The sequence below is a fragment of the Hypanus sabinus genome, chromosome 2 (genome assembly GCF_030144855.1).
Source record: "Hypanus sabinus isolate sHypSab1 chromosome 2, sHypSab1.hap1, whole genome shotgun sequence".
Classification (NCBI taxonomy): Eukaryota; Metazoa; Chordata; class Chondrichthyes; order Myliobatiformes; family Dasyatidae; genus Hypanus; species Hypanus sabinus.
In genome coordinates this window covers 43,525,544-43,539,215 of record NC_082707.1, presented here as the reverse complement: position 1 = coordinate 43,539,215, position 13,672 = coordinate 43,525,544, and the positions used below count along the sequence as shown (strand labels likewise).

Genomic DNA, 13,672 nt, shown 5'->3' with positions numbered 1-13,672 from the left:
GAGAGTGACAAAACCTCATTGAAGCTGCCAGCGGCAGCCAGATCTGGATCCTGACTTGTGGAACGTGACAGCTGACACTCTGCTGCAGCGGACAACGTTACACATGGGACTTCGTACTGGCTGAAGTGGCTGGACCTCTGCTCGGTGTAGATTTCCTGTGTGCCCAAGGACTGCTATAGTCGATTTGAAGAACTGCCAGCTTATGGATGTTCAAAGATTTTGGGTTGTTACCCTGCTCCCACAGTAAGTTTCTCACAATGACTCTGTCAAGAGCACGCCCGACCGCATGTGAGTGTATTCCCAGACCTCATCAAGCCCGCATTCTCCACTACAGTCATAAAACATGGAATCGAGTACCACATTTCCACAATTGGCCCACCAGTCCATACCCACGCATGCAGTCTGGACCCAGAAAAGCTGGCCACTCCGATGGCAGAGTTGGCCAACGGTGAAAGACTGGGCATTGTACAAGAGTCGAATAGCCCCTGGAATTCACCCCTCCATGTGGTCCCTAAGTCCAGTGGTGGTTCCCATTGATGTGCTGATTACCGCCTTCTTAACGAGGTCACTGCTCCTGATCCACACCTGATCCCACAATCATCTGTTCCGTCTTTCCCTGACTGGCACTGGCTCCAGGTCCAAGGTCCACCTCCAAGGTCCTGCTTTTCAGGTTCTTTATTAGCTCCCCATTCTTACCATGCATGACCTCTTTCCCCCTTTCTCCCCATGTTATTGGTACAAATGTGCACATGACATCTGGCGGTGTACCTTCCCTTTAAAGGTGTTCTGCAGCTGGGCTGAGGTATCATCACCCCTGGCACCCAGGAGACAACACACTATCTTGGCACCTCTTCTGCTTCCATAGAAACTCCTGTCTATTCCCCCGAACTATTGTCTCCTATAATTATTGGTCGGCTTGACATTGCCCTCTCCTGCTCAGAGCAAGCCACAGTGCCACTGACATGACTACTCCTGTTGTGGACATTCCCCCCAAAGGGGTACATTGTTGCTGAGAGGAATGGTCACAGGGCACACTTCAATGTCTGCTCTCTCCTTTCTTGATTTAGTAACATATAAACAGATTAGAAGCTAGACTGGTGGGATTAATGTCTAGAGATTTGGATAAAACATTTATGCAACAAATATTTAAGAATCTTGGTGAGGAAGAGAGAATGGAAAATTGAATTGCACAGTGGCAGATGAATATAATTTTTCTGAAGATGAGTTGGCATTAACCTTAATATGTTTAGCGAATTTTGACCTACTTTACTGAAACCTTAATCATGTTTCATGCAATTTTCAGGCTTACAAAGCTTGGGTGAAACGGAATGGAGAAGAGAAACTGTTGCCTGCTCTTGGACTGAACAACCACCAACTCTTTTTTGTAGGATTTGCACAAGTAAGAAAAAATGAAAAATCAGATAGATTGGAAGAAAATTACTGGTTTTATTCTTTATTTTTAAGGACTTTTGTTGACTGTTTTAAAAGTTACCATTGAATATAAATTTCTGAAACATTTTTTGAAAATGGAGGTCATTTCAGATATTGGCCTCAAATACAAACGTAATATTTACAGTTGTTCTGTCAGTTATCTGAATTGAGATAATTGGATTGCACTACCTGTATGTATAATCTATATTTTCATTTATATTTATCATTATTATTGTTATGAGCAGAGAGACAACATCTGCCGGAAGTAAATTCCTTGTATGTGCACAGGTACTTGGCGATTAAAGTCTGATTCTGATTCTGATAAGGAGGGTGTTAGTAAATTACTTACTATTGTGAGTAATGTGGGAGTGAGATACTAAAAGGCATTGCCAAAGTTAACACCACTGCAGTTACCTACTTCAGCTACTCCAGTAGGATGTTCTAAACCTGGAATGGAAAAGGCAAAAGTAACAAGCACTGTGCCCACCAACATCTTAAGGTTTCCTTCCATGCCACACACATTGTGACTGGGAAATACATAGCAATCTTGTTTATATATTCCCTTGTACAGTACTGAGCAAAAGTCTTCACCAGATAGTGTTCGATAAGATGCCGCACAAGAGCCTTATAAATAAGATACGGATGTATGGAGTCGGAGGAAGTGTATTGGCATGGATTGGTTAACCAATAGAAGGCAGAGAGTTGGTATAAATGGGTGCTTCTCCAGTTGGCAGTCAGTGGTGAGTGGGGTGCCGCAGGGGTCGGTGCTGGGCCCGCAGCTGTTTACCATTTGCATTGATGATTGGAAGAGGGGACTGAGTGTAGTGTAGCAAAATTTGCTGATGACACTAAACTGAGTGGAAAAGTAAATTGTATAGAGGATGTGGAGAGCCTGCAGAGGGATATAGATAGATTAAGTGAGTGGACCAAGGTCTGGCAGATGTTCAAGATCATGAACTTTGGAAGGAATAATAGATGAGCAGATTATTATTTAAATGGTAAAAGATTGCAGCATGCTGTTGTGCAGAGGAACTTGGGAGTGCTTGTTCATGAATCGCAAAAAGTTGGCTTGCAGGGACAACAGGTTATTGAGAAGGCAAAGGCCTTCATTGCTAAAGGGATTGAATTCAAGAGCAGGGAGGTCGTGCTGCAACTATACAGGGTACCTGTGAGGCCGCACCCGGAGTACTGTGTGCAGTTCTGGTCTCCATACTTGAGGAAGGATATACTGGCTTTGGAGGCAGTGCAGAGGAGGTTCACCACGTTGATTCCAGGGATGAAGGGGTTAACCTATGAGGAGAGATTGAGTCACCTGGGACTGTACTCTCTGGAGTTTAGAAGAATAAGAGAGGATCTTACAGAAACTTACAAAATTTTGAAAGGGATAGATAAAATAGTAGGAAAGTTGTTTACATTGGTGGGTGAGACTCGAACTAGGGGACGTTGCCTCAAGATTCAGGGGAGAAGATTTAGGAGAGATGAGGAGAAACTGTTTTTCCCGGAGAGTAGTAAATCTGTGGAATTCTCTGCCCAGGGAAGCAGTTGAGGCTTCCTCACTAAAATATTTAAGATGCAGTTAGATAGGTTTTTACATAGTAAGGGAATTAAAGGTTATGGGGAAAAGGCAGGTAGATGGAGCTGAGTTTACAGACAGATCAGCCATGATCTTATTGAATGGCGGGGCAGGCTCAATGGGCTGGATGGCCTACTCCTGGTCCTATTTCTTATGTTCTTATATATTAAAAAGAAATTCTGTACAGTGAAGATGCTTTCAAAAATAATGAAATAAAATGGTTTTAAATATAAAAAAGTTTATTATAAAGAGCAGTCAACTCTTAAAAAAAATAAGTAATTCAATCAATATTTGGTGTGACATTTTTTGCCTTTGAAACTACATCAGTTCTCTTAGGTACACTGTCTTGCAGTTTTATATGAAAATCAGCTGGTCGAATGTTCCAAGCATCTTGGAGAACTTGCCACGTTTCTTCTGCCAACTTTGGCTGTCTCACTGGTTTCTGTCTCTCCAGGTAATCCTAGACACCCTCGTTGGTGTTGAGATCAGGGCTCTGTGAAGGCCACACCATCTGCTGCAGACCTCCTTGTTCCCCTTTTCACTGAAGATAGTTCTTTATGACCTTGGCTGTGTGCTTAGGGACATTGTCCTGCTGAAGAATGACGTTAGAACCAGTCAGCCACCTCCTTGATGGTATTGTGTGATGGATGAGAATCTGTTTGTACTTCACAGTGTTGAGGATTCCATTAATTCTGATCAGTGACCAAATCACCAACTCCATTTGCAGAAATGCAGTCCAAACCTGCAGGGAACCTCTATCATCCTTCACTGTTGGTCGCAGACACTCATCCACATAGCACTCTCCAGCTCTGCTACAAACAAACTGCCTTCTGTTTGAACCACAGATGTCAAATTTTGCTTCATCAGTCCAGAGTACTTGCTGCCACTTTTCAGGACCTCAGTCCTTGTGTTTTTGTGCACAGGTGATTCCCTTGGCTTTGTTTCCACTTTGGAGGAAGGGCCTTTTGGCAGCAACTCTTCCTTGAAGACCACTTCTGGCACGACTGCTCCAGATAGTAGTGCTTGGATTCCAGTGGTTTCTGTGAGTTCAGAGCTGAAAGCAGTGCTTGACATCATCTACGTTAGGAGGGAGTCAGTTTGATGTGCACTCAGTTTCCGTGGATGTCTTTTGTGGTTCTGGTCCTCAACCTTGCCCGTTTCTTTGTGCTTGGACAGCACATCTTGAAACTTGTGTCTGCTGCAAAATTTCAGCTTGGGAGAGACCTTGCTGATGCAGCATGATCATTTTGTGTTTTCTTGCTATGCTCATTCCTACCACGGTGTACAGATTGATGATTTGAAGGTTGAACTGTCACACCCGTACCATTTAGTTTGGTCAAGATAGTGCCTGTACAATTCTTCCATGGTCAACATCTTCTGGATAGACCATGAAACTATTTATCTCACTTTCCTTTTGTCTGTTACCTATTGAATGTGATTCTGGAGCTATTGGAGTCTGTGATTTGAAGACTGGCCTGCTGCTGTGCTTGGAGAATGTTACCCAGGTTTTCTGCATTTGGATATGAATATAGACTTGGACTATGGACTTATGGTTTTTTATATTGTGATCTTTACCCATTCTTTCTTTTTTTTGTGCAGGGGAGAGGGATTTGGGGGTTGATGACCATGCTGCCATTCTTTTCTTTCTTGGTTTTATGGCTATCTGGAGAAGAAGAATTTCAGAGTTGTATAATATAATAAACGAACCTTTGAATCTTGAACTTTTTCAGTTTGGTTGTTCTTCACCCAATTTGATACCTTCTACATCCGTTTTTGATTTCAGTTTAGTTCAATTGAGTCATTATGCCTTTGATCATTAGCAGCTGTTTGTTATATTTGTGTAATCATGTGTCTACAAAGTAATCAACTTTTTATTTGAAAAGTGCTCAATTACTTAATATCTCAGTTCAAAGTTGAAAGTACATTATTACCAAAGTATGTATGTTATATCCAACCTGAAATTTGTCTCCTTACAGGCAGCCACAAAATGTAGAAACCCAAAAGAACCCATTTAAAAAAAAAGATTGTCAAACACCCAATGTGCAGAAAAGAACAAATGGTGCAAACAGTAAAAGTGGTAAATAACGTTCAGAACTGAAATTCATTGAAGTGAGTCCACAGCCACAATGCCAGTCACACTATAGCCAGTCTGGGAGCCCATTAGTTGCAGGCCACAACCTCAATTCAGTACAGACACGAGTAAACCTTATGGAGCAGCAAGCTGAACACCTATTGGTCCTTCACTTCTGGCTCCGACACTGACCTTCTCAATCTGGCTAGGTGTTTAAATCGGCCAAACAGTGGGCCTTTCCTTGCTCTTGAACCCGGGCCCTGCCATTTCTTTTGCTCTTGGGCCTGCGACTTGCCGCCTCAATTCAGCCCATACCTGACCTTTCCAATTCAGTCTGGCTCTAGAATTGGTCAAACCTCGGCTTGCTCCTTGCTGTTGGGCCTGGGCCTTGCTTCTGCTGCTTCAAGTTGCCTCTGCAACCGCTGAGCATTGGCTCATTCCGTACTCTTGGACCTGAGCTCCACCACCTCGATTCGGCCCACTCGTGCCACGCTGCAACCATACTGCACCTTCAAGACTTCAGTGCATAAGACAAAAACTCCAGGTTGTACAGCCATTTTGAAAGCTCGACTCAGGGGAAAGTTACAGGCTATTGATTGCAGTGATCATTTTTGAGGAAAAAGTGTGATTAATAAAGTAATTAATAATTGCTTTTGCTGACAGTAAATCATTGCTTTGCTTCACTGGTGACATCTTAAGCTGAGAGTTAGGGGGCAAAAGTTTAGGGGTAATATGAGGGGGAATTTCTTTACTCAGAGTGTCGTAGATATGTGGAACAAGCTTCCAGTAGAAGTGGTAGAGGCAGGTTCGGTATTGTCATTTAAAGCAAAATTGGATAGGTATATGGACAGGAAAGTAATGGAGGGTTATGGGCTGAGTGCAGGTCAGTGGGATGAGGTGAGAGTATGCGTTCGGCATGGACTAGAAGGGTCGAGATGGCCTGTTTCTGTGCTGTAATTGTTATATGGTTATATGTATATGTTACTTTAATGAAATACAAAAATTTCTCTAACATTTAATTTTTTGGAAAACTAATGTTTGGAAATCTAAAATTTGCTCTTTTCTACTGAAGCACTAATGCAGAAGACAAAAATTAAATATCTAAAACAAAATTTATACAAAATATACTATATATTTAAATACTCGAACTTCTTATTCAGCTGCCCTGTGAAAGAGATTTCACCAGAAACACTGCAGGCATTTCAGAAATTGCCTTGCCACATTGTAAAATATTTAAGGATGGACGGTAAATCTGGGCATTGCCTTTAATGCCCTTATCTGCAGGTTATTGAAATGGAATAGAGGTAATTGTCAAAAATTCTGTTTTATGCAATGTAGGTAAATATTCGCTACAGATATAAAATAGTTAAGCGGTGCAGATGGAGCAGAAAAGGTGAATCTTGGAGTAAAACAAAGTTGCTGTAGGACTTTCCTGAAGCAAAGGTATCAGAAGATAAGGGCCAAGGAGGAGTACGTGAAATCAAGTCATGGATCAGTGGATGGCTGTAAACGAGGAAATCAGCAGATGCTGGGAATCCGAGCAACACACACAAAATGCTGGGGGAACTCAGCAGACCAGGCAGCATCTATGGGAAGGAGTAGAGTCGCTGCTTCCTGCTGAAGAGTCTTGGCCTGGAACGTCGACCGTACTCTTTTCCATTGATGCTGCCTGGCCTGCTGAGTTCCTCCAGCATCTTGTGTGTGTGTTGCTCAATGGTGCATGAGAGCACCTGCTCAAAGGTTTACTTTGTCAATGATCCCGTAGCTTTAAAATTTGCCTGCCAGTGTGATATGCAGTTTAATGAAATTGAGTTATTTTAAATGATCACGCATTGTTCTCCTATTTAGAGTGGTAGAATTTATACTATTTTAGTCATTTACAGGTAATGGTAATGGTAATTGATATAATTTTATTTTCTCACAGGTGTGGTGTTCAGTGCGCACACCGGAGAGTGCACACGAAGGCCTTATTACTGATCCACACAGCCCAGAAAAAATTCGGGTTATTGGAGCATTGTCAAATTCCAAAGACTTTGCTGAGCATTTCAATTGTCTCTCGGGAACCCCAATGAATCCTGGAAAACAGTGTGAGGTGTGGTAGTTGTGGATGCAAAATAATGGAATTTTACACTGGATAATAATTACAAAAAAATTGGAACAATAGTATAGTGCAACACTGATCCGAGGGGAAATTATGGTAAACAAAGTCATACAATATATTGTGCACTTTTATAACTAAAATGTTAAGATTACTTAATGTTATAAACACATAGTACATGTTTGGTGTATCACTAGCCTATGGGACACAAAGGCTAAGCTTTTAAATGGGAGAACAGTCTATAGCTGCTTTCTGAGGAAAGAAGTTGGAATAATTTGACGTATTTTACAAAAAATACATGATCCAGGGTAGGGGGTGTAGATACAAGCTTATTTCCTACTCAGATTGATCGTGTCCATATCATTACAGAGTACCTTGAAGCTGTGCTTATTTAATTGAACTGAAACTTTTAGCTTGTTTGGCACACTTGGGGATAGATTTTAAAATGTTTTCAAGTTTTAATCTAATCATGCAATGCCATTCAGAAACCAGAATGATAAAAATGAATCGTACCTGTTCCTTGTGAATTTGATATTACAGCCTGAAACGGAATAACCATTGAAGGCATCGTGCAGGCGATTTGTATTTTATCTGTTGGTACATTAACAGAGTATTAAGTTCTGAATTCTACTTTTCTCGTTACTGTCCTTGCTAATATAGCGAGAAAGTACAAACATACTACTGATTTGCATAACTGTAGTAGTGGATCACAGGTTTTTGTGCAAATGCTCAATTTCAGATTGAGGGGGGAATAAAGCAGACAAGAAAATTCTGTATTTAAATGTAAAGCTGTGGCATATTTAGTGCCTAGTGTCAGAATTGTACTTTATTGACTTAACAGCTACAAACAAATGGCAATCTCAGTTACAGTTAAAGTGTCAGCCCAACCTGTGCAAGGTATTACCTCATGTTCTTGAATGTTGTATGAAAAATATATTAAAAATGGGAATGCAACCAAAATAACAATGTCTAAGGAATCCCTGCAAATTTCAGTTTAAATTGACAATTATGGAAAAAGATTTTTGAAGAGTAGAAAGGCAACGAATGGTGTTTGGTATTTCAAATATAATTATAGAAAGGAGAGGAGTGGAAAAGTTTACAGACCAATGAGATATTTACTGTTACTTTGCCTTGCTAGGTAAACCTATTCTTCAATCACAGCTTACAATGTGCATGGGCATCACCAGTTATCTCTTACAGTGTTAAGTGCAACACTTCATGACAAGCTTTAGAACTTCTGGAAATGTCAACTTATTTTCAAGATCTAGCAGGGTCAAAGAAAGTAAATAGTACTTTGCTAAGACATCATTAGGATAGCTGACATGCTGTTATTGAAAAAGAATACTGTGGTAAATGGTGTGGGCAGAGATAGCTACGTAAGAAGTGTTCTTTTGTAATTCATTCACAATCATGTGCATTATGCTTAGATGTGACTTGTAAGAGCTACTTTCAAGTTTATAAGAGGATTGATAACTTGTTGGTTGGCACTTACTCTTATTCCAGTGCCTTTATGTGTTTTACCATGGAAATATGGAGAGTCGTGAGTAATTTTGGCTGGAATTGTGCGTTAATCTATGATATTACCCTATACACACAAGGTTGATATTCCTCCTTTTTCTTCTGCCATGGCTGTGGAGATTTAAATCGTAATTGTTCATCATGTATGACTTGCTTAATCTTTGGTCATCATGTCACTAAAGTTTTATGTTAATTTTGCTGCTAAATACTTATTTCTAAAGAACCAAAGATGTATAACATCAAAGCGATTGATAGCTTATGTCAAAGGAATGATAGAGGACCAAGAATGAGCAATAGAAAATCAGAACATTAAGTTCCTAAGAGTGATGTCCTCTTTATACTGACCACAGATGTTGTTCAACTTTAGATTGAAGGACCACTCAGTTGAGACTCCTACCTTTATAAGAGATTCCCTACTTACACTTCTATGTCCCCACCCCAGCCCACCCACTTGCTCTTTAGAGTGCCGAGTAGAAAGAGCATACTATGCTGCAACACTTCCGGCAGTTTAAATAACCCATGAAATAGTACAGGAAAGGCCTTCCAGTGTGATTTTTGGCATTTTGTCCCATTCTCAGTTATATGAAAATGTCATTTCCTGGAAACTTTCCACAAAGATATAAGCTCACTTTCTGGTTTTTGATGCATCATGATAAGAACATTCCATTGTATTATACTACTTGTATAACCCTGGCTCCTTTGCCCTAAGGACAGATTGTGTAATTTTATGCACTCTCACAATAAAATGTCCTTGTTAGTGCTTTTCTTTAGAGGAAGGTATAGATGAATGTAGTTAACAGTTTTACATATCTAACAATTCTACACTGTGAAATTACCTTTTTGTAATCACGGGCATTGGTTATTTAGAATTGTAGAGCACTACAGTACAGAAACATACCCTTTGGTGTATCTAGCCCATGCTGAACTGTTAGTCCCATTGACCTGCACGGGGACAATGGCCCTCCATAACTGCCCACCTATGTACTTATTCAAACTTAAATGTAGCATTTGAACCCATATCCACCACTTCCACCGGCAGCTTCCTTCACACCCTCACCACCTTCTGAGTGAAGAAAATCACCCTAATTTTCCCCTTAAATATCTTACCTTTTGCCCTTATCCCAATCTCAGTGGATAAAGCCTGCTGGCATTTACCCTATCTATACCCCTCTTAATTTTAAATGACTCCATCAAATCTCCCCCTGATTCTCCTATGGTCCGGGGAATAAAGTCCTAACCTATTCAACTTTTCCCCATAACTCAGGTCCTCAAGTTATGGCAACATTTTCTTTCAACCTAATTGATATCTTTCCTGTAGTTAGGTGACCAGAACTGCACACAATACTCCAAATAACACCTCACCAATGTCTTATACAAGTACAATATATCCTCCCAACTCCTGTACTCAGTACTTTGATTTACGAAGACCAGTGTGCCAAAAGCTCTCTCTATGACCTTATCTACCTGTGACACCACTTTCAAGGAACTATGGATCTGTATTTCCAGATCTCTTGCTCAACTGCACTCCTCAGTGCCCAGCCAACCAACTGTGTATGTCCTTCCCTGGTTTGTCCACCCAAAGTGCGACTCGTGTCTGCATTAAGCTAAGTCTGACATTTTTCAACCCATTTTTTTTTAGTAATTCATCAATAGGTCAATAGTAATGAACTGTTTGTAAACTATTCACTGCTATTGGATATTAGGGATCTTTGATGAACAAGAAAAAGTAAATGAATTTATCATGCAAGAAAAATCAGCTAATCCAGTAAACATTTGAAAAGATTTAAACAATGGGTGAAGCTGTGCTGAACGCACAACATGGGAAGTTACCAGAGCTGTAGGCTAGACAGTGAACCAATAATCAAGTTGCATCAAATTTTGTAACTAAATTCTGCATTTGGAGGAGGAAGGAATGGCTAATGGGCTGTGGGCGGGCTTTATGACTGAGTTGCAATAGCAAGTTCTGAATTTAGTACTGCAAAGTCTTCAGTGATTTTGGCTCATAATGTTGACCCATTTCAAATCCAAATGGTGGACCAAATCAATCCATGCCTAAAGTCCTGTACTTTACTAAAGAGATTCAATCTATGTGCAGGACTGGAAATTTGGCAGTCTCCGTGGAGCAATATGGTGTTGAACAGAGACTAGGTGGTATCAGTCTGAAGTGGGTCTCAAACAGGACCGCAGTGTAGCCAATGTAAAATGAAATGAATTCATCCTTGGACTCGAGTCCTGACCTGCCTGCCCCTTCAACCTTTTTCAAAATCAAAGATGATCTTCTTTCTCCTCTTTTCGGAGGCCATTCTCAAACCTACTGGGGAAACCCAAATTTTTTTTTAACCAGTTGTTGGCTTTTGCAGGAGGCCATCAAGGATAAAGGTATCTCGGAAATAGTTTATGTGGATGCTTTTAACAATCCATGTCTTTTCTATTTAAGCTTTCAACCCAAGACATATCCCCTGAGACTGGTTTCTGGTGTAACAACCATCTTCTTCCTCTGCATGTTTTTCCCTCCATTTTCTTGTCCAATTTGTCCAAACATATATTTTGGTCAAAGTCCTAGGGACTGTGACCCATTCTCATGGAATTGTGCCTTAACTTTGTCCCTGATGGCTGAACTTTCCACCTTAAATTGTATTCAGTTTAGTTTTCTATTCTCCCTGTTGTTAACAATCTGAAAAATCAAACATTCAAAATAGTTACAGATGACTATTTTTACTCATCAATATTTTAAGCAATAAATAGATTAGATCTAAAGCAGTAGTTGTATATATAAATGTTTCTATTTTAATTCAAATGCTAGTATCCTACTGCACTCCTTAATATCCACTTTTTGAGATCCATGCTTGAAACAAAATCTTACCTTCAACTCTTACTTGAAAGCATAACGTTATTTTTGGACATGTAAGCAAGTTTTAAGATACATTTGAGATGCTTTTGAAATATCCGGTGATTGAAAGACTGAAATTGAGCAACTAATATCGAAGTAATTGACTATCTCAAAAATACTGAACCCAAGAATGTAAGCAACAGAGGTGGAAGTAGGCTATTCAGCCGCAAGCCTGCTCTGCCATTCATAAGAACATGGCTGATTTAATACTGGTTTCAGCTCCACTTTTTTGCCTGTTTTCCATTATCCCTGAGCCTCTACAGATCAAAAGTCAGTCTATCTTGTCAGTTAATATATTCAATGATTTAGTCTCCACAGCTCTCTGAATTACAACCCTCTGAGAAAAGACATTCCTCATTATTCCCAAATAAAATGGATAACCCTTATTTCTAAAAACTAGATTACCCATTGAAAGAAAGCATCCACTCAGCATACACCTTTTTAAGTAACCTCATAACCTTACGTTTAAATAAATTCAGCTCTCTTTCTAAACTCCAGAGTATGGGCCCAACCTGTTCAATATTATTCTTCAGCCTACCTGTTTCTTCCAAGAATCAACTTGAGAAAACATTCTGAACTACCACCAATTCAAGTATATCCCAACTAAAATAAGGATATCAAAACTGTACACAGCTTTACACCAAGTATGGTCTCATAGCCCTGCATAGATGTAGCAAGATTTTCCTGATTTTACACACCATCCCTTTTGCATTAAAGGCCTGCATTCTTGCCTTATTGATTACCTGCTGTACAGCATGCTTTTTTCTTGTGTTTTCTGTATGAGGACACCCAGATCCCTCTGTATATCAGTATTTTGTAATATCTCACTTACTCTGCTTTTCTACCTAACAAAGCAGAAATACAGAATAATTTAAAAGATCAGCAATTTTTAAAGTGAACACTTTTCAAGAGGCATTTTTGATTGATCTTAAAGTTAGAATGGTATTATGACGGTTTGTGACATTATTAGTAAGCATCAGATACCCAAGTTTTCACTTTTTTTTCAAATACACAATCAAGATATATCTGATTTAGGCAATGTGCTGTTTGTAATTAACTCTGGAGAAGCTGAAGATTTAGAAAATGTCATATTTATATGATACTATTATACTAATAGCTGAGACATTTGAAGTCACTAATTCATTACCTCTTTGGGCAACTACTCTTTGAATCCAACCAGTTTCTTTTGAAAATGTCATATTGTCAGAAGAGCTTTATCTTGAAGAGAAAATGTTAACTGCTTCAACTTCTGTGGAAAAAAAACAATGTGGAGTGTCATTAAAGCAGTATTTATGTAAACATTAATAAAGCACTCTAAATATCTCAACTGTGTTGATTATTGAAAAGTAATTTTTGCCATCCAGAGACACAAAGGTTAGTTTCAGTCTCATTCTTATATGTTCATGTACTACTGCATAGAAAATTAAAATGCATTTTAAAGCTACTTAAAGGAGAAGACTCACGGGCATATTGTACTTCTCCAGAGAGTTTAAGAAAGATGAATAGCATTGAACAAAACAAGCAAATTTTATTTTTATAGAACATAGAATAGTACAGCACAGTACAGGCCCTTCGGCCCACAATGTTGTGTTGACCCTCAAACCCTGCCTCCCATATAACCCCCCCACCTTAAATTCCTCCATATACCTGTCTAGTAGTCTCTTAAACTTCACTAGTGTGTCTGCCTCCACCACTGAGTCAGGCAGTGCATTCCACGCACCAACTACTCTCCGAGTGAAAAACCTTCCTCTAATATCCCTCTTGAACTTCCCTCCCCTTACCTTAAAGCCATGTCCTCTTGTACTGAGGCAGTGGTGCCCTGGGGAAGAGGCGCTGGCTGTCCACTCTATCTATTCCTCTTAATATCTTGTACACCTCTATCATGTCTCCTCTCATCCTTCTCCTCTCCAAAGAGTAAAGCCCGAGCTCCCTTAATCTCTGATCATAATCCATACTCTCTAAACCAGGCAGCATCCTGGTAAATCTCCTCTGTACCCTTTCCAATGCTTCACATCCTTCCTATAGTGAGGCGACCAGAACCGGACACAGTATTCCAAGTGTGGCCTAACTAGAGTTTTATAGAGCTACATC

At 39.9% G+C, this 13,672-nt stretch overlaps 1 protein-coding gene across 5 annotated transcripts in view; it reads left to right on the top strand.

Moving 5' to 3' along the window:
- LOC132378252 (endothelin-converting enzyme 2-like) overlaps positions 1-12,904 on the top strand; it is a 150,627-nt gene extending 137,723 nt beyond the window's left edge. For all 5 annotated transcript variants that reach the window (XM_059945028.1, XM_059945013.1, XM_059945048.1 and 2 more), the window contains 2 exons: positions 1,304-1,399; positions 7,000-12,904. In XM_059945028.1, the coding sequence (XP_059801011.1) occupies positions 1,304-1,399; positions 7,000-7,176 (273 nt within the window). In that variant the 3' untranslated portion in view covers positions 7,177-12,904. The remainder of the gene's footprint in view (positions 1-1,303; positions 1,400-6,999) is intronic.
- Positions 12,905-13,672: the final 768 nt, after the last annotated feature.